The 27,920-nt window shown below is 39.7% G+C and overlaps 1 protein-coding gene across 3 annotated transcripts in view; it reads right to left on the bottom strand.

Moving 5' to 3' along the window:
- kcnab1a (potassium voltage-gated channel subfamily A regulatory beta subunit 1a) overlaps positions 1–27,920 on the bottom strand; it is a 103,259-nt gene that overhangs the window by 10,543 nt on the left and 64,796 nt on the right. For all 3 annotated transcript variants that reach the window (XM_056374054.1, XM_056374052.1, XM_056374053.1), the window contains exons 2-6: positions 19,082–19,125; positions 7,975–8,012; positions 3,054–3,133; positions 2,529–2,573; positions 943–987 (exon numbers count right to left, since the gene is read on the bottom strand). In XM_056374054.1, coding sequence (XP_056230029.1) covers positions 943–987; positions 2,529–2,573; positions 3,054–3,118 — 155 coding nt within the window. In that variant the 5' untranslated portion in view covers positions 3,119–3,133; positions 7,975–8,012; positions 19,082–19,125. The remainder of the gene's footprint in view (positions 1–942; positions 988–2,528; positions 2,574–3,053; positions 3,134–7,974; positions 8,013–19,081; positions 19,126–27,920) is intronic.

Below are 27,920 nucleotides of genomic sequence, written 5' to 3'. Positions count from 1 at the left end.
GTGTGTGTGTGTGTGTGTGTGTGTGTGTGTGTGTGTGTGTGTGTGTGTGTGTGTGTGTGTGTGTGTGTGTGTGTGTGTGTGTGCACTTTAAAACAGATTCCTTTATCCCCTCTCCCTCTTGGTTGTTACTTGAACACATGATGTTGCTCAGAGGGAAACGGCCGTGAAAACTGCCAAAATAAAAACAATTTAAAATACTCCGGTGTTGGGAAGCTGAACTTTGAAATATACCTTGAGATACTAGAGGGCTGAATATAATAAGAGATATAAAGATATAACCTGTGTGTGTGCGAGACTGATTATCAGTTGATGTCAGAACAAATGTTTGCTATTTGCAATAGTAAGTTGTAACTAACTGCTTTGTGTGACTGCATTGTCTTTATGTGATGTTGTATATATGCCATTTCTTCTCAGACCTCTCTTGTAAAACAGATCTTGATCTCAAGGAGACTTCTTGAATGACTGCTTTTCTGTCGTAGCCAGTGAAATATGGTCACAGTTTCCCCTTCTGTTCCTGAGTTACAGAATTGAAAAATGGCCCCGAAGTGTTTTTGCAGAACGTCACAGTGAAGTTGATCTTTGACTGTTTGGATATAAATGTCATCACTTCATCATTTTATCCTTTCAGACATTTGTCTTAAACTGTGTCATAGTTAGCACATGAATTCTTCAGTTAAGTGTTTTGTGAGGTCACAGTAACCTTTGACCTTTAACCACCAAAATCTAATAAGTTCATCTTGGAGTCCAAGTGAACGTTTGTGCAAAAACTTGAAGAAATTCCCTGTAGGTGCACCTGAGATATCATGTTCATGAGAATGGGACGGACGGATTCCTCTGGCCACAGCTGTTGCCGACGTGGAAGCATAAAGAAAACAACAAACTAAACTATTCACTATCTGCCTTTGGGAATGAAAACTAGAGTTTAGAGAGTTTCTTACTTACTTTCCTCCCCAGTAGAGTTTGGTTGTAATGACCAAGCTGGATCGCCTGCGAAGAAGATGCAACACAGTGAGTGATACATATTGTATTGTAGTGGTTCAGTGTATTCTCTTTTTTAGATTTACAGTGGCTCTGCAAATGTATCACAACTTTCCTTGCTACCACATGTGGCCCCAGCATGGATGATATTAGCCCCTGCTCCCTTGGATAAGTTGTGCATTTAGTAAAAGCACATTCAGTCATTCTCATCTGTCACTGATGTTCACCGATTTCCAGTCTGAATTAGTTTAATGTCACACTGCCGGACTGATCACATCCTGCCATCACATGTTTGGTGCTCTGTTTAAACATTAAACTCAATCTCATCACATATTCTTGAGCAGGTGACCGTTTCAGAGTGGCTAATAATTTGTTAATGATGTGTCCAACAGTGACGAACATCTGCAGAGTTGAGTCATAAAGTGATAATTCAACATCTTGCTGTTTGTCCAGAGCTGTTACATTGCCCGTATCATTTCCCCACAAAATCTGAACTTGTAGTATCATCATCCCTCAGTACTGTCTGTGCTGTTAACTCATGACAACACTCAGACTGAGATGTCAGGTTCAGTGAGTCTCTACCGCTGCGGCTTCAAACCGCCTACTGGTGTAATGTAGTCACCTCAGTACATGACACTAAGCTATATAATGATGGAACAAGTAGCAGGAGGAGAGCTGCAGCTGACTGCTCCCACATTAGAGCTGCTTCATGCTGACGCATCAGACAAAGGCTCCAGCAGTTACTTCCTATTACTTTCGGTTCAGTTACATGAAAGGTTATTCTTAAAGTTTAATGTTATGAGATGTAAAAAAAAAAATTGTCAACTTGGGTCGTATAAATAAATAATATTAAAGTATTTCAGGTAGTGATCCCAATATTTCATTTCACTGCACACAACCACACACACACTGTAGACACACACACTGTAGACAACATGTACATTTGAATTTCCTTTGATGTTACTGTAACTCTCTCGTCCCAGTTTACCACAGAGCTGATCAATAATAATTTAAAAAAACGGAGCATGTTTAATTACTCCATAAAGGGAATATTTGAAATTTGTGGAAAAATGAAATTGCCTGGGGGCAGACTGCTCTACTGTGATGCAATGTGTCTGTGTGCCTCTGTGTGTGTGTGTGTGTGTGTGTGTGTGTGTGTGTGTGTGTGTGTGTGTGTGTGTGTGTGTGTGTGTGTGTGTGTCCATAGAAATACATATATCTGTGAGGATTAGGGCTGAAGTCTGTGATTTGAAGAAATAAAAATAAAATTCTGACAAGGCAGCGATTTTATTCCATAACTCAGCATCACTTCATATTCTTCACTTCAACATCCAACATGGCTGTTTTTCATACACTTCTAACACTATTATATGTATGTGCATACACCAAAGGAAAAAAAAAAAAAAAAAAACTAATTTCCCTCTTTGTCTTTTCCTTCATACAAGCCTCACACACACTTCTTTCACAGCCTCTTACAACATATTGTACACACATCGTCCTCTCTAACACAGCAGTGATGAAGCAATCGCACACATTAATGTCACCATTACCTCCAGCACTTCTTCTTGATAATGTTTCCTAGAATGATTTCGGCCCTGCAAGGCAACATAAATGAGGTGGCATTATTAAACTGCATTTTGAATTCAGAAACATTTCCTCCACAATATCAACCCTGCAATTCATTGTCGTTAAAGAAAATAGACCCTGGTGCATTAAAAAGATGGCAAAACAGGTTGGTGATGAAGTGCATTGAAAGGGTCTATTAAAACTTTTAATATTACAAAGGCCATTTTAGTGATTCCTGCATATTTTGAATTGATTTTGCAATTTTTCATCTTTTTCTTAGTGCACACAAACAGTCATAAACGTACAGTCATAAACAAACCAGCTGCTTTTTATGGATCTAGTTGTATTCTCTACATGTATAACACCTTCAGGCTAAAAATGAATGATAAAAACACCTCCTCCAGCTCGAGTGGAGCCAGATGTCTGCACCTGATCACAGTAAAACATGAATAGGTTGTTATGAGCTCAAATGAACTGCACACAAACTGAGAGGGTTGCTTGACACCCACCTGCCGCCCGCGTAGACCTCAGCTGTGTCGAACAGGTTGACTCCGCTCTCATATGCAATGGTCATTAGCTGCTCTGCAACCTGGCAAGAGGTGCCACATAAACAGAGGATACAGGAAGGTCATTGTGCAGAATTTTGATTAATTTCTTTTTCATTTTAGCAGAAAATCTCTCTTTTTAGACACTTGCCAGAAGAAGCATTCATTAGAGAGCTGTAGCATCCTGGCATATCAATATAAATATTAATGTGTTTACCAAAACCGTTATCAAAATAGAAAAAGGTGGCACACCATCAAAGCAGTGCAGCTTCATATTTTATTAAAATATCAGTGCTGACGCATTTCAGCCACAGGCCTCTCTCAGAGCATAAAGTATTGTTGTTCAACTCAAATATAAGACAAGCAAGAAAGTGGCCTAATTCAGGACACAACCGACCACAGCAAAAATAGAGGTGCAAAGTCTCAGATTACCACAAGAGACGCAGGACAAACAACCTTGTGCAGAGAACAGGAATATAGGAAATCAACCACTGTATCATTCAACATCGGTTGAGCATCAAGTTTCTCTCTCTCTCTCTCTCTCTTTTGTCTGTTTTTGTCAAATCTTTCTGCAGGACAAACATAATTTATGCCATGCACTGTATTGTTTACTGAACCACTGTATATGCAGAGCTGATATTCGGCATCAGGGCTCTGATCTTGTCCCCCCCCCACAAGGATACACTAAAGTCAGCAAGACGGGGACCGGAGGATAATAACCTCTGCCCCGGAGGAACTTGGTGCTCACTGATGGAGTCTGTACATGACTTATGAAATGCTGTGTGAGCAGCAGTGCAGCAGGCATGCCAGAGTGAAGGAGAGTGAGGAGAGCACAAAGTGAGTCTGAGTACTCCAAGTATCTTGAAAAGCACGTATTATTATTGTTATAAAAAGGCTTAAACAGTGCCCGCTGAAAAAGGATGTGTTAGATACTGTACTATACACTGCAGCAAGAACAGTAATGTACAGTATGTCCTGTTTGAATATGCTGCGGCAGCGAACTCAAGCTGTCTACTTGAACTAACATTCTCAAACAGAGCGTGTGTGGATTTACTGGTAAGTCTGCCGATATACTGAGGTGGCAGTGTAATTATCTGTGAAAAACCATTTGACTCTACGATGTACAGTAGCATCAACTCATTCTTCTTTAGTTAATAAGTGCTCATGCTTTATGTAAGTGTGTGAGTGTGTGTTTGAGTGTGGCACATGTGCATTCTTCCATATTTTCTCAGACATGACGGCCATAAATCATCAGACTGGGATCCAATTTCCCCATGTTGAGTTTTATTACGTGGGGACCCTATCATTTCCCTGTGGAGTCTTGTGAGGGACAGAAGGGTGTGCGTGTGTGTACATGAAATCTGTTTATCTGTCTGGCTTTGTGTGTATGCGCAGTATGTGTGTGTGTGTGTGTGTGTGTGTGTGTGTGTGTGTGTGTGTGTGTGTGTGTGTGTGTGCTGCTGTTTCAGTGGCGGCAGACGGCGAAGGTGTGTTTTTTTTTTTTGGAAGAAGAATTGGATAATCTCTCCTCTGAGAATCTGTCTCAACCTTCCTCAACATTTTCTCTGCAGCTGGCACAAACTGGGCAGCCAGCACAAGCCCATGTGAAATTATGGTGAAATAATAATGAACTTTATTTAACTAGCATCTTCAAAAGACAGTGCACAATTCAAACACAACAGTTAAGTAAGACAGTACAACTACGTATAACAAGAATTTAGATCAATATAATAAAAGAAATAAAAGAAATAAAATAAAGATAGATCAATAAAAATTAGTTTTAAAAAAAGTGATCTACAATGTTTTTGCCCTAAAAAGCACTGCTGGTGTGTCTTTTTCTTAAAGGTTAATGCACCAGATCAGCAAAATGCTCTTTTGCAATGCAATAACAAAAGACTTATTGCCCTGTAAGGAACCTGGCTGCTGCATTCAGAGCCAGCTGGAGGCGATGAGAGCGGCCTTTGGCCTGTGTGCCAGCGAAGAGAAATTCAAAGCTTGTATTATTTTCTCTCACTTACCAAAAGATAAAAATGTTTTGGCAAAGGTTCTGCGTGGCAGGAAGCAGGAGGACTGAAATTCATTGCTGGGGACAACTGGTTTAGGAGTTATGTTTCAAAGTAAAGGACAGAGGCTCATTCAGTCTCTGAGTCCTGGGCTGCCGTTCAGGCAAACAGAGCAGAATGAAAAGATAGAGCTGGATAATGGAGAGGTTAAAAAAAAGGATGGGTCGGTTAAGGAGAGAAAGTGAACAGCGTGTTCTCTCTCTAACTGGTCTCTGCTGAGTGCAGATGGGAAACAATGTCCATCATAACTGTTGGGGGCACTGGAGGGTGATTTTCAATAAAGGGAACAAAGAGGCTTTTTTGCAGAGGTAAGAGAAAAGACAGAGGAAAGAGAGAAAGTTAAAAAGAAAGTGTTGGATGGATGAGGTTAATGAAAAGTAGAGAGAATTGGAAAAAAAAAAAACACAGTGGGTAATTAACTTTCTGCAGCGTGAGGAAGACAGAAGAAGAGACGAGCAGATCAGACAGAGCAGAGAGGCCAGTGGTGTCAGTGGTTAAAGGGTGACTGATCAGACTTTAGCGGCTGCTCATTCATGATGAGTCTCATAAGATACTAAACAGTCAGTCGCTGTCAGCGAGAGCTTATAGTAACATTCACAAGGTCAGAGAGTTTGTGTTGGTGACGACGCATCGCTGCTTACTCAGATTTCTGACTACCTCTGACTTCTGGCCATTTTGGATGAACTGAAAGTGACTGATGGCCTTCAAACAGTGGGATGCTCTTTGAAAGAGGAGCACAAACTGCAGAAACAATTCGCCTGTAAAACACAAACATATACACATGCACCTCTACCCTTACCTATAGAAAAACACTGAGTCACTAAAGTTGCAGATATGCCTGCACTTCAGGCTTCTTTTTTTTTGCTTTGTTTTATTTCAGGGGCACAAACGGTGCAGGAGAATTGGATTTCCATACATGGAACAGACATATTGAGAAAAAACACTGTCTCTCTCACATCCCCAGAACCAAGGCCGCAGTAACCTCCCACATGCTACCCACACAACCTCGAGATGATTTTATGACTGCGCTGCCTCCCCCCCACCATGCTCGATACATCAAAGTTAACACTGACAAGAGACACTTCAAATTCACTGTATGATTTATGGATCCACTTTTGGCCTTTTTGAATGAGTAAGCAATGTTAACTTGCATCCCACCACCACTCCTGTGAACTCTCTGTCTGGGAAAATGTTGCTGCTCAGTGAAATAAACTAAACAGAACTTTGGTAAAACATGCCTTATTACAAATAGTACAAAATAACTAAGGGGAATGATAGGACTTTGTGTTTGCATGTTTTAATGCTGGAGCCTGTGTAGCCCTCACACAGATTTCATGTACTAACTGTGTTTGTGTGCCAGAGTTGTTGTGCATTTCTTAATGAGGACAGGGACACTGAACTCTGCTGAGGACATGTAGTATATTTAGAGTGCATTTGATAAAAATGACATTGAACAAGAGGCATTTCAGGGTGGCAGAGGACTTTTTAACCCAACAGCGATGGCAGTGCTGTTGCTGTTGTGGAATCGTTTAAGGCTGCGTATCCAGAGAGACACTCGCAACCTCTTTTTCTGGTTACCGTCAATAGTAAGAATGGCTGTCTCTGGTGAGAGAGAACATTTTATTCAAAAAAAGAGTCAACAAAACAATATCTGAAACAGACTTTCTGTGAGCCACATCAGCTCTAACCAGTATTTCCCATGTGACTCTCAGCTGCGCTAAAGCAGAGTAGCATGGTGGAGTGAAGTGCCTGAGTGGCACCAGTGACATTGAACTGCGGACATTCAGAATAATGGAGAGAAGAGGGGCGCTAAGCTTTGAGCGTACCATGTGAGATGATGGCACTAAGCCCTGAGGTAAGAAAAATAATACTGTTACATAAGCTTACTGTTTCTGTGTCCCCTGGGGTGAGCTCTGTTCTCTTCTCCATAACTGTCACTCTAAGTGTGTGCATATGTGTGTGTGTGTGTGTGTGTGTGTGTGTGTGTGGTGACCAAGACCCCAGCAGGAACATCAGAGCATGTTAGAATTCATCAACACAAGTGTAAAAAAGGGGACATATAAGTACACATACATGTACGTGCACATAATGCGTTGACACTCACCCTGCCCTTTTTCTCTCCTATGTAGCATAAAATCTGAGTCAGTCCAAACAATCTGAATCATCACACCACAAGTCTTTTTGAGGGCCGGGACTTTTTACATTATAAAAATCTAAAAAAAATAAAACAACAAAAAAAAAACCATCCACCCCTGCTCATTACAGGATGAATAAATCTGAGAAAGCTTTAAAAAGTTAAGCTGTAAGTATTAGAATTTTGACAGCCAAGAGTTAAATCACATGCGGAGCGGTCGCTAGGTAACTAGGCAGCATTAAAACAAAAATAAAAACTACTGTGCACAACATTTTTTATGGTTTGGTTTCCACTTTCGTTTGAACATCAGTACTATAACATTTGTCTTGGGAGAGTCTCTGAATGATCATAGCATTTCTTTGGATTATATCAATGTGTTTGGGAAGAAGACAGGAAAATATGCGACTAAAACTCCATCCATCCAGGTGAGACAATTTTATATTTAGTCCAAATCAAAGGAGAGAAAATCCAAGGCTTTTTAAGACTTTTACAAAGCTGCATGTGTTTTAACTGAGTGTTCAATACCCGGCAGGTTGTTACCATATCAAACACTATATGACGTCAAGAACACATGTTTATATTCAACACGTTCAATACTCTACCCTACATACAGTACAACAAAATAAATCAATAAGCAGCATCCATTAACATTAAATGAACAAGCAGGATTCGGGAAAATGTTCCGTACCTCATCTGTTATCTGTCCTCCAAATGTCACCCATGTACCTGCAGGGAAGAGAGAGACAGAGATTTCAGTTACAGGAAACATTTCTATCCCATCAGTCATTTCTATCAGTGTCTGTGTTTAGTGTGTGTGCTTGACATCCCGAGGTAAATGCTACTAATCCCTGGCTGTGACATCAGTCAAGGGAGGCTGTCAAGTTCCCAGGAGAAAAATCTGCCCAGCTCAATATTCAAGGATCACCTTGTGTGAGTGCCTGTTAGTACTTCCTGTCTTCACTGGTGACTGTTTGTCACGGTCATGCGTGTTTGGAAGACCTTGTGTCCTCTGTCCTTGTGTGTGTGTGTGTGTGTGTGTGTGTGTGTGTGTGTGTGTGTGTGTGTGGATAATGAGTGTGCATGTGTGTACATCTGACTACATGCTCCTGATTGCCCTGCAAACAATGCTGATAAGCCAGACAAAAGGCTAAGCCACCCCTACCAGAGGAGACACTAAATCCTCTGCACATTTCCTCACTGAATTATGCATGTAGCTTTGTTGTGGCAGAAAACGCTTCCCATTCAGATTATGTCAAAACAGTTTTAGCTATCTAAAACTGTCCTGCTATGCCAGACACAGAGAGAGCGAGAGACTTTTTATATAAAAAAAAAAACAAATTCTTTAAATACTGCATGGCTTGTGTGTGTACTGGGAGCAGTTACAAATTCAGGGCTGTCTGACAAGATACGAGACAGTTTGTGTTAGTGTCGTAGTGCGTTTGAAATTTAGCAGGGGAGGACCAGGAAAACTACATTTTTTTCCTCATTTGGGGGGATTATGCTCCTTACTTTTCAAAATCCTTTTTTGTCCCCATCATGTTAAATGTTTAAGGTTTATTTTCAAGTATTGCAACTTCTGTGGCTGTAAAACGCTGAAAACTTTGAGCAATTCAAAATACCCCAGAATAACTATGTATCATCAGAATTTCATTCATTTGGTCCAATAAACCTTTGGAAAGTCTAGATGAGCTGTCTCATTAAATTATTTTATCCCATTCCTGTGCCAGCAGCATACAGGAAGCCAGCTGGAAGCCTCAAACTAATATATATAGATATCAATATCTATATATCTATATATCTATATATATATATCTATATATATATATAGATATATATCTATATCTATATCTATCTCTATATCTATATATATATATGTGTGTGTCTGTATCTCCCCTAAAACCCCTGCTAACCGCTCCCCTTCGAAGGCCAAACTTAAAACAAAGCTAATTAATATATGAACTTAACATTTTAACATCTAAACAAATACATTGCAGTATATTACCAGAAAGTTGGGGTGTCCACCCCTCTCATATGAAACAAAGAAATGCACTCTTTGGTCCCTCCTCTTCCCCTCTGCCATAGTTGGACAGGTCATCAGGTATACGGGGACAAGTCCCAGTGGGCTGGAGCATAAGTGTACCAGTGGACCGTCAAAAAATCCATTAAGTTTTCATAAAGTTTTTACTGACCCTCTCTGTGTCATTTAGGGTGCGCAGGAGAGCGTGCCGTGTGCTGCTCTCACAACCAAGTTTCAACCCTCACCGTCAGGCTGAGCTAACATTACTTTGAATAAATTTAACCTCAGCATAGGGCAGTTGTTGACATGTTGGCATGGATTGGGAAATAACGTATACCAACACGTTTACGTTGACACCATTCTACACCCAGTCAGAGAGACAGGGAAGTTGTAGTCGTGGCAGGAACAGAGGATGAGCCACAAGGTCGAGGAACATGAAGGAGAGCAGCATCACTACAGTGACTCACTATCGCCACTTGAGGTACAAAGTGGTATTACAAGACGGGACAGGCTGTGGCTAGTTAGTTAGCGTGCTAACTTCAGTAGATATATCAGCAGCACAATACAGACATCTTTGGCATAGCATCAAAACCGTTACTTCTTCACATTCTGTTGATGATCTTAGTCAATTCTTTATTGTTTTAAACTAAAGAATTTACATATACCATCTTTAAGGAACAGATTTGTGATTTCATAAATAAAATAGACTATTTCAAAGCAAACTTTGTTAATCAAGTACAAGAACTCCTAGTAAGAGTATTAATTTAAAATAGAATGGAGGAAAATAATACAACCGCTCCAAAAAATTAAGTATTCTCTTTTTGGAGGTTATTATTATTTATTAATTGTTATTAATTCCCTTCGGGCCATCAGACTCTCCTCCTCTCCTTCCTCTCTACTCTCCGTTTTATCTCCCTGTTGAATCTTTTGTTTTTCTCTCACCCATCCAGTGCCCATAATTTCACACGGACAATTTTACTTCTGACTCTCTCGACCTCCATTCCTCAACAATCATAAAACAACTGAGATACCTCGGAGATAAGGGACAATGAACAAGCACTTAACCATCTGCTAATCGTGACTGACAGGATGTTACCATACAGCAGAGCTCATTATTCCATACACTGTAATACCATCAACTCCACTGAGGTTCAGCTTACAAATGACAACCAGAGGATAAATTGGATGTGTCGGTGCATAATGATATTATATTCATTTAATAAAATGCAAGAAGGCTGCAGTTTTTCAGAGGTAGGACAGAAGGGTGGGGGGGTTTCTTGCCTGTATATCTGTTGGTGAGTGCATACATCCATGCGAGTGTGTGTGCGTCCAATCAGCCCTTTAAGCTGTCTCCAGCGTCGTGGAAACGTAATCACAGCGGACGATGTCCAGTTGCAGCTCTGAGCTTTATGTGTGTGTGAGTGAGAGGCACAGCATGGGATGAATACCCAGCAGAGCTCTAATGTCGAGGCCACCGCTCTTATTCTGTAGGTTCAACTGAGTTTTTCTGTTTGTTGGAAATTAATGTCCTGCCAAAAACAAACTGCTCTTTGCTTTTTCTTTTTTGACCGGCAGCTGCTGATGGGAAGCGCCGGAAGTGGCACTTGATGTTGCTATGCAACAATAGTAAATCTGATAACCACGCAGTGCTTTTTCCTAAAGCTGAGAGGTGCTCAAGTCAACGGGCGAACCCACACTAACTACTCATAAAGCAAAGAGGGAGTCTCTAGAATTCATATTAATGGCACATGAACATATCAAAAAGGTCCTTGTTTGACAAGATTCAAAGTTAAAATCACTTCACTGTCTTCTCCCATTTATGATGATATTTCTGCCTTCATCTACACACGTCAAGCACTTAACCTGACAGGTGAAAAGAGACGAGACGAAACTGACAAGAGTTCAACTGTACAGGGAAGAACAGGGAAGAACAGTTGCAGTAAAATAAAAGTCAAGGAAAATGAGGAGAATAATGAGCGAGAGGATGATGAGACAGTGTTGTGAATTTGGCAAGAGGTGTCATTTATTCATTCATCTTTGCACAAGTCCTTTTAACCTGGATCTTGAAATTTGAATCCAGTCCTGTGCCTGGCAGTGTGATAGATGGCACACATTTAGATGAAACATTTCTCTGTGGTGTCTCAGTTTAACTGACCTCCTCACTCTCTTTCTCAGCACTTTCCAGCTCGTCTGCCTACAGATAGAAAGGCTGAGTCATAATTTTTTATTTTTTTTTCCCCCAGCTCCAATAAAATGTTGCAGTACATCTCTGAACTGGTTATGCTTCCAAAGTATAGTTTTATCAAGACAAGACACACGAAAAGGCAAATTAGAGTTTGACTGCACTTTCTCCAAACAGACATTTCTGAACAATTGAAGAACCTCTATTTGACAGCTGACAGATTTCAGCCAGGAACCTTTCACCACTTGTCTATTGACTGATTTTATACTAACCACGGACATTTTAGTTACACAGTAACCTATGTGTCCAAACAACTACATCACCAGGATGCCCAAATTTTCTTAAATTAAAGTATGTTGTGCAGGAACCCATTTAAATGTCTTTGGGGGGAAGAAAAGCCCCATAAAGTTTTGTACCCGCTCTGTTCTTTTGAAAGGATCAGAGCAATTTCAATCTATTGTCATTTTCTAGGAGGTAGAATGATGGTTGTCATTGCCCTGTGTGTGTTTGCTTTTCCCAGTGTGAGTGTATGTGTGTGTGTTGAAGTTTGAAGATGCATGGAACCTCTTATTTTTTGCAAAGTATATACACACAAACACAAACTTTCTCATCCTCACACACACACACACACACACACACACACACACACACACACACACACACACACACACACACACACACACACACATTCCTTTGCTCCTATTTTCAGTCATGTTATATGCCCATGTCTCCTGTACTGCCTCTTCAAGTTCTATCGATTTCTTCAAAACAATCGTATCTGTAACTGTTTGTCTACTCTTTCTGCTACAGACCTGCTTACAGGGGGCGGATAAAACAGCACAAACACCTTACAATGCAACAAAGTACAAAAATAATGTTTCTGAAAACAGCTCAAACTGTGGCCTCAGAAGTGACCACTGCATTGAATCAGCAGCTTTTTAACAACATCTCAAAAGAAGCTGAAGATTATCAGCTTGAATATTGTTTTGTGGCGCTTTTGCATAACATCAGATTTTTATCAGAGGTGTATACACATGCTGCACAATTCTGTTGTAAAATGATCAACCACAGTAACTAAAGCTTGACTGAGAATCAAACACACCTTGCTGTGATATCATTAACAGAGTTCAATTGTAAAACTGATTGAGGTTAGATGTTGGGAGAGGAGTTTCTGCTTCAGCTGCAGAGGAGAGGTAAGAATCTATGAAGGTGAAAATGACAAAAAACTTGAACTTTTGCGGGTAAAAGAGCAGTCGATGAATAGAAACATGACTGAGGTTGTCTGATCTCCTTCATGCTGTGAATGTATGTAAAAGGCCTTTAGGATGCTGAACCACACAGCTGCAGACTTTAGAGGAACAGGTTAAAGTGCAAGACAGAGCAGGAAACAGATAAGAGTAAAGGAAGTGCAGCAGACGTAGAGGGAAAGAGACTATGTTGGTCTGCTCTATCCGTCCGGCTGCCTTCCTCTGTGCACAGCAGGGCTGCAGGATTTGCTGGGAGAACCATTTCAAGATTCATCAATTGTGCCGCATCAGCACAGCAAGCATTCAGGAAAAAATATGGACCTGGACAGACTGTGGCATGAGTGAGAGGATGGGAACAAAAATTATGGCTTCAGACAGATAATGCTGATCATGAACTTCTGCATCGACTTAATATTCTGTTTTGTCAGCCAATTAAATCGGGTTTGCACATGCAAACACACACTCAGCCAATTAGGAGCCCGCACAGTGAAGCCACCGCAGACCTCCCTGGGGTCACACTGTTGGCTGTTTGCAGTGAATAAAGGGGTAGTGAATTATCTGCAGGAGCAGATTGCCTGTGCTGAGAGGCCATGATGAATTCACTAATCACTTCACTTATCAATTAATCCGCACTCCATGCCTCTCTCTCAGGATAATCTGATTTTTAAAAAATCCATTCAGTTTCAATTAACTGGTGAGGGGGGTTTTCATGTTGTAAGCAAAGAGCGCTGTTACACAGTATGTGGCAGGTTCAGATGAATGTAAATTGAATTGATATTAAATTGTGCTCTGCTTGAATGTGGAATGAACTTTTTTTTATTGTATGTGGAATGGAAATACCTGATATTGAATTGATTTTCAGAATGTGTCTCTTTGTGCTAAAAAACAAGAGACTGAATTTTATTTAGGTATACAGTGACGACGAGACAGGTTTCTCAGTCTGAAGAGAGGAATCAGCACTTACTTTATAATACTGTGTTATTGTACAAGGCTGCTGTGTGGTAAATGTATGTTTTTATTTGTTTAACATGATTGATGATGAATCCAAAAAACAAATATTTGCAAATATAAAAACTTTTTTTTCCTATATTATTTTCTTTTGGTTTTCTAAAGCCTGTTGAACCAATATGACAAATTGTGTGTGACCCTCTTGATCTTGCTTCAGCACAGTGCAAACCTCTATCCAGTCTCTTTTAACCAAATAAGCTGCTCATACCAGCAGCTGGGACCTGGGAGAACAATACCCCACTGGGACAGAGGAAGCAAAAAGAAAAGAGACAAAAAAAAAAAAGTAAATGATGACGCAAAATGGCATTTATTTCTCTCCAAATAAAATCCATAATTATTACTTTTTTATTCTTTTCCATCCTTACAGAGAGGTGGAAGAGGAGATGCTGGCTTCACAGAGAGAAAAGCAGGGGGTGTGACAGAGACTGACAGAAGACAGAAGTCTCATCTTTCATCTCCCTCTTTTCCCTGTTCTCATCTCATCGCCCCTCCCTCCGTCCTGCACTCTGTCCCTGGGATAATGACGGTGAATGTTGAATGTTAATTCACTTGTACAGAAACTCTCCTACATTAGCAAACAGTAAATGAGCCCAAGCTCAAAGAAGCAGCTTTGGTAAAAACAGTCTCCAGAATATTTAATTGATAGTCTTATTAATTCTTCAGCTACACACATTTAAAATGTGTGTATGAGTAGTGGAGTTGAATGTGGGTGAATAAATGCAGCCAACTAGAAAAAGATGATGAAGTAAACTCAATTTAAATTTTAAATTGCAAAAAGTTATAGAAATAGTAAGAAGAGAGGAAAAGCTGCATATTTCTTGAAATGCAGACTTATAAATGGTCAGTCAGGTGATACGTGACTTATTCTGCAGGTCAAAACTGTTTCTACTGACTGAGTTAAATAGAAAAAAGTAAAAATTTTTTTAAACACATTTAAATGGTAATGGTACATTTCTGAATTCTTCAGTACAAGCCACTCCAACCTTTTTCAACTATTTGAAAATTAAATGTACAAGCCTCAGCTAATTGAATGTAATAGAAATCCATCATGATCATGGAAAATCAAATGGCTCTCCAGCATACAACAGAAGTAAACAAGAAAGGATTTAAGATTAAATTTAGGGTTACACAAAATAAGGAATCCTCTTTGCATTGTTATCCGTTACGTAGTGTCTTACATACATACAAGTGATTTAGAAAGGTTTTCTGAGTTTCACTTTTCCTTCTTGCTTTGAATCTGAAATGCCATAGCAATCATTTATTATTTTCCTTGTAGCTCCAGAGTGAAGCATTTCTTACCCAGTCACTCCATGTCAAGGTCAAACCTCATACTTTATTGTTACATAACATTTGGATATTTCATGTATAACACATCCTGGTTTTTAGCCTGTTTCAAAGTTTTCAAAGCAGCCTTGGGTCCTGAGTCACAGTGCAGCTGTAGTTCAGTGAGCAAAGATACAGTAATATCATTTGAATTTACATTTTTCATAAACAACAGCTACAGTGTCAACAGTGTCTAATGCTTTGATGTAAAACTCAAACAACGTTAAAGCTCGAAAAGCGGCCTAAATCTCAGGATTAGTGGCGACATTCTGCGAGTTGCCTTGTGTGAAGTGTGGGAACAGGCTGTGGGAATTCTGAGAAGCAAAAAGGAAAAAGTGAATTTCTGTGAAAAAGAGGTCTTCAACTGATTAAACCATTATGTAAATTAAGCCGGTGCTGGTTGAGACAGTATTTCTCTAGGGAAATCATCATGCAGTTGAAGATTGGCTCTTTAAAGATTGTGACTCCTGCAACAGTTACATCTCCTCCTGGCTGTGGATCACACAAACCAATGATGAATGGAAACACATGACAGAATCACAGTTTAACTTGACTGAATGTTGAGTTGTATTCTTTTTTCATTGCGCTGTCAGTCAGGAGTGTGATTGTGAATATGTGCTTTTGAATGATGATTTTTGTTGTGGTGGAACTTTGACAATATCCAGACACACACACACACACACACACACACACACACACACACACACACACACACACACACACAATATCTTCAACCATCTTGGCACTATTCCTTGAAGTTTAAACAGTGAAACACCGTTTAGCTTCCTGCTCTTGGCCCTCTCTCTTCCTCCTCTCCCCTGCCAGCATCATGTCCGCCCTGGGCGCAGCATGTGGCAGGCAGCTGGCATTATGCTGACCTTTTCTGCACCGTGCAGTTAAGCCAGTCTGAGTCAGACCTCTCAGTCTACCATGAACCACCCGGGGCAGCAGTGCTCAGAGGAAGCCTGGGAGCCAGACATTACACCCTGAAAAACAAAAGTTCTGCATGGCACCAAAAGGCCACTTTGGATGTAATCTACCACTGACACCAGGGAAAATCCTTTTGGTTCAATGTCACTGTCCCTTTTATTCACCAATACATTCAGCAAGCTGTCACTTTCAATTAAAAAGGTTTTTAGTATCCTGATGCACTAAGATCACGTATCAGAGCTTAAATGAAACCAAACCAACAAAAGCACGACTCATATACAATAACACACACACTAAAACAATGAGACAATGAGAGATGCCTTCTATTTGTATTTTAAAACTTCCCCCTTAAATGTAGTTCTTAAATTCTTTCTTCACAAGTGTGTAAGTGGAGCATGATTGGCTTCAAAACTAGTTGCGATGTCATGATAATTTTAGATTCAAGGTGAGCACAGAGAAATTTCCCGCCCTTTTAGCACATGCATGTGAAAACAGCCTTTTAAACTCTGCACATACTGTACATCCATCTGTGCCTAATGAAATAACAATGAGCAAAAAACATGTATTTGAGTGGAGGAAGACTTAAAGGACGCAATCAGGTAAGGCCTGTAAAAGTGAAAATGAAAACAGAAATTCAACCCTGTGCTATCTAGTGATATTTAATATCAAGCATCACAAATGATGCATGTATCACAACACTACATAGTACTAAATGTAGTGAGTTTAGCCTGAAGCTGGTGAAAAATATAACTGAAAAACTAAATCAGGAAGCTTCAAATGGTTGAAATCCATGCAAGAAAGTTGCCTCCATATATGAGACTGGCAAGAGCTCCTCAGTCAGTAGGAGGAAGCTTATTCAGCAGAAGTACTACTTAGACATCACTCTGGGATTTGTAGCGGTTTGAAGGAGATGCACAGGTGTTACTGAAAAGAGCCTAAAATTGGGAGTGTTGATAAAGAATCAACAAAAGTTTAAACCTGGACTAGAAAGGATGCCAAAAGTAGAGCTAAACATTCTGCAGGATATGTCTCCTCTAACACTGCTGACTAAAAAAACCCTCACTCTTAAAACCACGACTGAAGCGTCCTCTGTGGGTAAAGACTGGTCAAAGTCAGCCTGTCTAAGCCGGGTAAAGCTCATGTCCCAATGAGCACCAGAAGTTTTGATCCGATTTACGGGATGGAGGCTGAGCTGCACCCTGAAGGGCTCCCTCTGAGCAGAGATAACAGTGAGAATGGTGTTTTATCTAATCCTGACCATCCTGCAGGTCTGATACAGAAATACTGTTAACTGTATCTCTTGAAATGTCATACTTTTGGTTGTGCTGTTATCTTCCCGGTAGATGAAAACACCTTTTTTCACATTTGGTTTTTACTGTATTCACAGAACCGAATCTCATCAATATGAAAATAGTGCCTAAGATAATAGAGATACCCTTTTTGTTCTGTAAGCCCAAACAATTTGAGTTACGTTGTTTGGACCAAGCAGCTACGTTCATTATTTATCATGTGATTCATGTTTATGTATTCTGGTATCAATGATTTAGAGCAATGTTTCACTTTAAAACACACTCTTAATTTCCTTTTCTAAAATCTCTGAGATTTCGGGGGTGTGTGTGGACTCTGGAGACAAGAACTTGACTTATTTATAAATGCTATTAGAGAGCAGAGACTATAATTGGAACGTCATGTACAGTTTCAGTCGGTTTTCCACCAGAAATTGGACAGAGAAAACAAATATTTTAATTTCTGTGAAACAGAGTTGGTGATGATTTCTATTTTCTCTCAAACTTCAAGAACTGGACTCATGTATAAATATGGATATCATGCATAAATTAACCATGTATCTAATTGTGTGTTTATTATTAGTATTATACTATGTATAGTATATAGCATATGTATTTGGTTCTCAGTGCACCCTGTGGACATATTGACTGGGTCTAAACTTTACAAATGCACTGTAAATAATATGTATATCTAAAGCTCAGTCATGAGTCATTTTAAAAATACATTGCAAAGCCAGTTTTTTTTTTTTTTCTTTTTTTGGGGGGGGGGGACAATTTCTACAAACCATAACAAAAGTTGCTCATATAAAATTCTACGCTCCGCCTTTCAGGTACATTTCAGTTCCTAAATGCAATGGTACCGTTTTATTTAAAGGAGTTATTTGTAGCGCTATTACAACCTGTTGTATTATAAAGACAACGATGGCCGTCACGTGACAATTACCACCACCCGCTCCCAGCAAGAAACCACGTTTTTGAGATGTCATCTTGTCAGGTCACCACATTATCATCCATAATAATATTCCAGTAATTTACTAGAGAACTACTACTGAGAATTTATCCTAGATTTACTTTATCAGTCTTTATTGTCTTGCATGTTTGTATAAGAGCTTGTATGCGCCTGGCTGGCTTCGCCTGGCTTCTACTGCATTTTATTTGTCCAAATGTGTTTGCGTGTCACGTCCAGGAGTTCTTCCAATAAAAGAGCCAGGGAACATTGGGCTAATATTTTTTGTGGACACACAGTCCTCTGTTGTTGTTTGAGAGCTCTTCACATTGGCAGAAATAGGTATGCTGGCTACAGGGTGTGTGTGTGTGTGTGTGTTGTCCTCTTCCCACTCTCATGCTAAATATTGAAGCTGAGTTGGGGGTGGGTTTGACTCTTGTACAAGAAGTGAAGAACTTTTACCAGCAACCCACAGTGATACGGCCACACACACATGCGCACACACACACACACAGACAGATACAGAGCTATCATATCAGTGAGAATGCTGCAAGTGTTTGTGTGTTTGTAACTGTTTGAACCAGGATGTAGGGGACTGAACTACAGTAGAGTTGTTAGTGTAATAATGAAACAGGACAAACCAAGTTTAATGTCTGTTAAACTTTTCCCATTATTAACAAGTTTCTTAATTAAGTGTGTAAGTGACTTAATGCAACATCATCTAACACATATGCTCCAGAACAGCAGAGAAACAATACATTTGTTTAGTCCATGTGATTTGAGCAGTTGTTTCCTAAGTAAGGCCTGATGGAGAAATGTAATCTGGGTCGTGAAGCAGAAAGTGCAGTCTACTCACCCAGTCCTAAGCAAGATACTCTGAGTCCTGACTTTCCCAGATTCCTGCAAACACACACACAAAAAAAGGAATTAGAAAAATTACACACACACATTTAACCAGATAAAGCAAAGGCTCCGGTGATTCATACGCTGTCGTGGACAACCACCTCTTCAAAAAGAAGATCAGTATTGATGATTCTGTAAACACGTAGAAATGTAGACGGCATCAAAGGAATAAGAATCAGCCATAACAAACTCTGCCTTAATCCCATTAAAAGTGCTTTTTATGGACATTTCAGCCTGTGGTAGATTAAAAAATTGTGTATGTATGCTGCATGACGTCAAGGAGACAGACGAGTGAATAACAAGTAGGTCTTTCATTTTTACAAGAGGATGGATGCGGCTTTGCCTCTGATAGAATCACATGACAGCTTGACAGCGCTTCTGTCTGATTGATCTCTCCAAGAAAGGAAATTGAATTTCACTTTTCCAGAGCTTCAGGTAGGTGCTGTGACACTGGCAACCTTCCGACATGATGAAACAGGTGTGCGTATGTACTGTATGTGGAAGGAAGCCTGAGAGTGGAGCAAAATGGTTATCCGTTCTTTAACGCCACTTTCCAGTCAGGAGGGAGGAGAAAAACTCCAGGTTATCAATAAGAGGATGATGCAGGGATAAACAGGTTGAGAATGTAAAGGAAAGAATCAACACACTGACTGTACAAAATGGAAAACATCAATTTAATAAATAATACAATAGTCAGGAATGTTAGCAAAAGAAAGAAAAGAAAATAACTTGCACGAAAGATGGAGGAAGTGTATTTGTGTGTGTGTTTGTGTGTACTACAGATATTGAGCTCATCTCATTAACTTGCCAATAGCCTCATTAGCTGTGTCATTAACACCACACACACTCCCTACCACAAATTGGACTTTTTCTTGTGTGTAGAGTATACTGTATGCATACACTAATCAGCCCGTCCCTTTACTGCACCCTCATTAACCCACTAAATCAAGGACATGCTGACTATAGTGTCTATACTGGCCCAAGTCATTGCCCCTTTACCCAGTTTATCTGAAGAACCCATTGTGAATGAATGAATAATAATTATGACTAAAATTAATATTTTACTATTCCATTTACATGTTTTTTAATTCGCACTACGAGCTGTAAACACAAGACTGATATAATATCAGCTTATAAAGTTGATATGGCAACAGTGTCTGTAAATGGCTGTCTATTTACACATCTAGCAGACACATAGCAACATTATCTTTCATTTGTGTCTACCTGACAAATTTAAAATCAGATATTTAATGTCATGTCATGAGGAAAATATATGTCTTGTGTAAAGTTGTGGGCTTTAAAACAAAAACATTGAGCTGAAAGACGCTAAAATGCTTCATTGACCTAGGATAATAATTATCTGTGGATTTTTCACTATTAAATAGATCTTTTACTTCATCAGTGCAGCTTTAACCAGTTTTACTGTTTATATAAAAACATTGTTTAGTGCAGCTTTAACTAGCTGCATTATTAGTTTCTCTGTATAGCACTTTGCTCAACATGTATTGTTTTTAAATGTGTTCTCTAAATGCATTTTCTTGACATGTCGAGTTACACGGCAAAGGTTGTCCTAACAGTCTGTTCCAGCACTCTGGGTAGATTGTCCCTTGTCAATCTTGAGGAACTGTTATTGTCCTGTCATGTCAACTTCCTGTAAAAGCATCCAGAGGACTAATGATACTACAGGGGATATATACACACACACACACACACACACACACACACACACACACACACACACACACACACACACACACACACACACACACACACACACACACACACACACACACACACACACACAGTTTTAAAGATACTTCAGAGTTTGGAGCAGGTGCAAAGCTAAAACCGCTGCTCCAGTTTATCAGCTTGTAGGTAGGGGGCACAGATTATCATTTGTTATCTCTGCACTTCTATACTTGCTCAGGAACCTTATTTAGAGAAGCAATTTGAGAAATTATCTCAAATTAAAATCCACCTCATCATTATTATTTTTTTTTTTTAGAAGCTTGTTATCTTTATCATACTTCTAAGCTTCACACTGTGTACACCTTGAATAAAAGCAGGTGAGATTTACTGATGTCCCAGTTCAGGTAAGTATGACTCATAAAACAGGTACACAAAGCAGAAATGTATATTTTCATCAGCACATTTATAATACAACTGGAAAATAAAGATAATGTGTTTTTAGCCTTGTGGGGTATAGTACATGGTCTGTTCTAAAATCCCCATTAATTCCTGGGAAAAAAACATGAGTTCATCTTAACTATGTGTCTTGCTGAAGTGGACATTAGCAAACCGTTAAACACACATTGCTCACTGAAAGCTCCTATGGATACAGTTCCGCCCACAACATAAAACAATGGAAATGCACAGATGAGCTCAGCTTTAAAACCCTTTGCTAACTATTATAAAATAAAGGAATTTGAATTTTATACCCATGTTTTAAGTGTTTGTGTGTTAAAAACACATGCATGGCCTCATTTAAAGCATCAATTTTACAGACTAAGCCTTGTTTATTGATTGAAGAGTGCATTATTCACAGCTGTCATCAATCTTTCATTTGTGCCCACCTGTCAAAACTAGTTAAGTAATTCATTATCGACATCCTCTGTATCCTTCAATATCAGAATAGTTAATTGGGCATAAAATCAAGCCACCCTCAAATCAATTTCAGATGATACATTACATCCGCTGTAACCTATAAAATATCCACAGAAGCCGTTGAAGGTGCTCTTGAACAGAGCAGTTACTTTTGCTCTGCAAAAACAGCAGAAGAGGTGGTTTAAGCATTATTTCACATGCATGTAATATCAGCACCCAAAGTTTTGATTTCCTGGACGAAGCGAATTCTGTGTGGAATTTGCACATTTTGATTTTTCCTCTAATGTCTGAGTATTATTAAGTGGGTTGAAGAACCCTGTTCAGAGCGTTTTGCTATATTTTATCTCATTTTTTACAGGGCCATTCTTTAGTCCTCCCAATGACCCTGAACATGAATGAGAAGGTAAAAAAGGATTAATAAAAATTATGTTTAGTAGCTTCTCTTGCCTGAGAAAAGATGAAGATATTCTTAAAAGTCCAAAAGTTAAGGCCTGCCTACACTCACGGCGATCTTTTGAATTTAGATCAGAGACCAGAGGTGCTGAGTCAGGCAGTGGATGCCCCCCACCGGCGATTAATTCTGATGTCGCCGTTTCCCAGCCACGACCGTGACTGATGACGATACAGGTGCACTCTTTTTCAGATCTAAAGAGAAAAGCTCGGCTGGAGCCAGAACGGAGTACAGACAGATCACCCAACAGGGCAAAAAACTGCACACTGTAATGCGCAATATGACAACCAACAATCCATTTAGAGAGATCACTTTTGCTGCAGAGTTATGTTTGTGACAAGCGGAAGTTGTTGCACATGGGTTTAACACATACTGTAGTCTTATGTGCCACAACTTTGGCAATGAAAACTGGATTCATTTCTGTTAGTCTGGCCTGACAAACTAACCTCCAGATTAATGTAGCAAACAATAAGTATCACACGACTGGTTTCTCCTCCTAAAACAAACTTGAAAGAGCAGATTCACATAAACTCATGTGAATTCACGCTTCTTGTGTGATAAAAAAAGGAGCACTGGAAAGAAGCTAAAGTAATCTTTTAGAGGGGCTGTGCATTTATGGCTGCCTGTAATTTCTCAGTTTTTTGCTCACCATCAGATTTTTTCTCCCATGTTGATTTATTTAATAAAAGGAACAAATAACTCAGATCAGCTTGGTTGGCTTGGGTACTGCTGAGCCCACACAACACATCCCTTCATTCGGCTTTTCCGAGGGGCAGATTGCGAGATGGATGGCCGTAAAGGGGATAATAGAAGAGACGGAGAGAATGGTGCAGAGAAGGAGAAAATAAAATTTCCCCACTTGGGTGATGGAGTGAGAAAATGATCTTCTCCTTCATTTAAAACCCTTTTCAAATAGCTCATCTTAGATATTCAAATGCTTATAGCAACGTGTGTGTGTGTGTGTGTGTGTGTGTGTGTGTGTGTGTGTGTGTGTGTGTGTGTGTGTATATATTATATATAATATACACACACACACACACACTAATCCAGCTGTCCTCACCCATCAAATATTTATTGAAATATGAACCCCCCCCCAAAGCTGCTTTTCTGAACACATCTACCATAACAAGCCTTCCCCATCAATGAGGCTATTCATCTCCACTTAAACATGTCTTCATTTGCCTGATGATGGACAGTAATGACTTTCTCTAATACCCCCAGCACCATGGCAATATTATCCTCTCTCTGCCAAACACACTCTGCCTCTCTCTATCTCTCCTGCATGTCAACAGTCATCACCAGAGATCTGTCACTGATTCACCCATACCTCCTCCACTGCAGTCTAGGAGGGAGCTGCTCAGTATTCAGAAAGGAAAACACACACACATTATATATATATATATATATATATAATATACACACACACACACACTAATCCAGCTGTCCTCACCCATCAAATATTTATTGAAATATGAACCCCCCCCCAAAGCTGCTTTTCTGAACACATCTACCATAACAAGCCTTCCCCATCAATGAGGCTATTCATCTCCACTTAAACATGTCTTCATTTGCCTGATGATGGACAGTAATGACTTTCTCTAATACCCCCAGCACCATGGCAATATTATCCTCTCTCTGCCAAACACACTCTGCCTCTCTCTATCTCTCCTGCATGTCAACAGTCATCACCAGAGATCTGTCACTGATTCACCCATACCTCCTCCACTGCAGTCTAGGAGGGAGCTGCTCAGTATTCAGAAAGGAAAACACACACACATTATATATATATATATATATATATATATATATATAGATTATGCTTCGAGTCTGGATCTGAAATGAGATTAGTTTTTACATGAGAGTTGGGTGTAATTGGCCAAAAAGCACCGAGTCGATGCCTTAAATGGGGCAAAATGCTTTAATGTTGAGAGCTGAGTAGTGTATCACTGAAATGTTTGTCGATTAAGACATTTTACAAGACTGACTATTCAATTTATGTTCATTACTACTGCTAGACTTGTTTACTTTATGTGTTTCACACATATTTCACAAGTGAGACAGTTGGATAAGAGTTGCTGTGTGTTTAACACTTTCCAGATCAGGAAACTCATCTCAGTCTCTTTTTATGTACTTTTATTCTTTTATTTGTAACTGGGAAGCACTTAGCAGTCACAGTGGGTCCTCCTGTGTGTTTGTCCTTGTTTAAACCCTAAAAGAATAAAGCCCTGGACGCTATTTTGGCGAGAGCCGATAAAGACAAGCGATATGTGACAACTTGGCTGCCCTTGTAAGTAGTTTTATTTCTGGGTGTACTTTTCCTTTAATGATTTTGTGGCTGGCCTCCAGAGGGATTGGTTTCACTTTTGTGGCCGATTTGAAAGTGAAACTGATTTACTGTTTACGATAGAAAAACAGATATGAGTCACAAGAGACCGCCAAACACACTTCTCCATCAAATGTAAAATTGTGTGGGGAGAGAGAGAGAGGACCAGGAGGAGGCGGGGGCTGCGTGCCTAAGGCCACCTGAGCTCCACATAAAGTAGGTTACAGTGTTACAGTAATCACCCAAATTCTGGCAACATACACCGTTTGTCTATGGTAACATCACCCCACTGTTCATGTTTCTTCAATGTTTATATCACTTATAACTCCACTGTGTGTTTCTGCCTCTGCCTCTTTGTTATTTTCTCATCTTCAAGTTATAAATATGCTGCTTAAATCCAACTATCACACGTGTAATGCAAGTCATAACTATCAACTCTGTGACTCAGAAATCATCTCATATTGTGAATGGATACACCTTTACTTTCTCCCTGTTGCCATGTTTGTCTGTCTATACTTAAAGCTACAGCAGGCAAGACAATTCTATTTATAAAGCCCATTTCATGACAGATAAACTCAATGTGCTTCACATTGAAGGGAAATGTAAGAGTAGTAAGTTGTGTCTGTACTCTCCTGTCAACTTCATCCCAGTTTATTTCAGTGTAAAAAAAAATCTAAAATACATTGTTATTGGAATAATTTTCATATTTTACTTTAGAATTATCTTTTTGATTTATTTCTTGTCTTTACTGTAAGGACTTTGTGCATGATAAATAAAGTTATCATTATTATTTTCTTTCTAAACATGAAAACACTGCGACCTCTCTACTGCACACATTCATCAATACTAATCGCATCATCTCTCAAGGTGCCTGGTTTACGCAGAAATTACTTCTGTTGGTAAAAAGGCTGCATTGCTAATGACTTCACTTGAGAGGAAAGCAAGCCATCTGCAGATAATTATCGTGTTTGGTGGACTAATTATCACTCCATATTCAATTGACTGAGTAATTACGATAAGAGAGAGAGCGAAAGAGAGAGAGAGAGATGGTTGTGATGACTGATTCAAAAAATTGAAGACCCAAAACAGATCTGTTGAGATTAACAACTATCAAAACATCAATCAAATTCAATGAAGCAAACAGGACAAAAAAGCCTTAATGCAAACATGTCAGCCAGATGTAAATTTGTTTAAAGAAAAAAAAAAAAAAAAAGGGAAAACTGAGGAGCAAAAGACAAAAGAGGGAAAAAAGACAAACTGCACCAGGGAGGAACAGGTCACACAGAGCAAACTGGTTTGAATATATGTGAGGTGAATAATGATGTACCAACTGAAATAAAAGTTTAATTATAATCAGGGATGAAAAATGAGAAGATGTCCTCAGCTCGCCAAGTGAGAGAGAAAAAAACATCACTTACTCCATCACACCTCAGCAATGTGCTGACAAACCTACAGAATACAGGGCAAGTTTTCTCTCCTCACATCCTCTTTCTTATCTCATGCACTGTAATATACTGCAGGCTGCAGCCCCACAGCACAATCCTCTGAGTTACCTTTAGCCCAATGCTTCACCTCAAAAATCACAACCATCTTTCTTGAAAAGTCTTTTTTGAAAAGGAAGAAATCTGTATGTGCATATGAGGTTGTGTGAATGTGCCTATTCAGTCATGCATGCATGAATGCATGCATAAATACATGAATGCATTTGTCTATATGGTGGGTGCAGATGCTCAGCTATAAATGCATTTGCACTTGCTTGCATGTTGTGCCTGTGTGCGGCAGTACCTGTGTGTCCTTATGAGCAGAACCGTTTCTATGAACTAACGTGCAATCTCAGCAGTGGGGCTATTTCGTGCCTATCAAAGTCTGAGCACTGAGTGGGTGGGTGGGGTAGAGTGTGCGTGTGTGTGTGTGTGTGTGTGTGTGTGTGTGTGTGTGTGTGTGTGTGTGTGTGTGTGTGTGTGTGGGGAGGAGTGAGGAGGGCAGCCCTCAAAGCCTACATCCAGGCAGAGTAATGCTGCAGCCTGTGTATGGGAGTAATATAAAAGCTGTCACAGAGCAAGCGAGGCGAGATAACACCGCCAATGGTACCAGTAGGAAGCACACTTTCAGCCAATCAGTCTTTTGACACCTTCACAGTTGCAGCTGCAATATATACTGTGACAAGAGCAGTAATTGTGAGTATGGAGAGATTTGTGGTGGTGCCTCACGTGCACGTGTGCATGAGTGTATATGATTTGGCATCAGATCATGCAAAAGACACATAGTATTACTGTACCCATACTGTGGAGCGAGTGAATGACTATCATTAAGTCTTGAGTCATATCATACACGTGTTAAAAACAATCACAATAATCTTCTTTAGTCTTGTTTCTCATGGAGACCTCAGCTCCTCCTGCTATCAGCATAAAACAAACTTCTTGACAGAAATAGACAGTAACAGAGAATACATTATGATGCTCATGTTCAAACTCCTTCATGTTGCTCTCTGCATCCCACTAATGCTTCACCCACCCACACAGGTATAGAATAATATTGAAATATGCAGAACCTACTTAAATACATACATGTTATATGAACATGTGTGCCTATTTGTATGTAGCCTGCTGTACTGCTCTTAGTTTGTAAATCTGTATCTGAAGTCAGGAATACAGACTTAGTTCCAATGGTGAATATGTGAGGATAACCACAAAAAAACACTGCTGCCTTCTCAAGCTATGACCTCATGTTGTTGTTGAGAGTTTGCTTCATCTGTTTCTAAAACAGCTGGAACACTATACTGATTTTTCTGCCCATATTCTGAGTTAAAGTGGGCAGTCATGAGAATCATTATTGTTGGCTTTCCTTAACTACAGCTCTGATGCAGTGTTTATAGCGTCCCCGTAGCTGAGACTCATGGGAGCTGTAGTGCTTGAGTGCCAACAAAATAATTGTTTCTTTCTCTGATGAGAGGACAGTCTCAATGATTCAGCTTTTTGAGATGATAAAAGAATTCCTCTTGGGTAATGGCTAATCTGACATGAGGAATAAATTCAGCTCCCTATATAAGAAAATAATAAAGAACGTGCAGTGTACTGTAATTCAACACCCACAGTAGAAGCATACCAGCGGGAGCCATAATGGATCATTATGTGGCCACTTGCATCCTTTCAGCTCTGTTAGAACAGGGCTGCTTGTCCTGGTGGTCCCCTTGTTATAAAAAATACACACATAACTCTTGATTTTTCTCCTGAGGCAAATTTGCATTGAGTTAGATACTCAAAATGCAAATTACACACAATTAGCTTCAAGCTCACTGGGATAAGCTGGGCATGTATTTGCAAGCATACAATTGTGTTGTTGTAGTACCTTCGGCCATGAAGGGAAAGGTACTGATGAGAGGCTGGAGTGGATTTTAATATGTTTAAGACAGTT

Source organism: Seriola aureovittata, chromosome 4 (genome assembly GCF_021018895.1).
Source record: "Seriola aureovittata isolate HTS-2021-v1 ecotype China chromosome 4, ASM2101889v1, whole genome shotgun sequence".
Taxonomy (NCBI): domain Eukaryota; kingdom Metazoa; phylum Chordata; class Actinopteri; order Carangiformes; family Carangidae; genus Seriola; species Seriola aureovittata.
The sequence above is the reverse complement of the archived record's forward strand: the minus strand, read 5'-3'. Positions and strand labels throughout refer to the sequence as shown.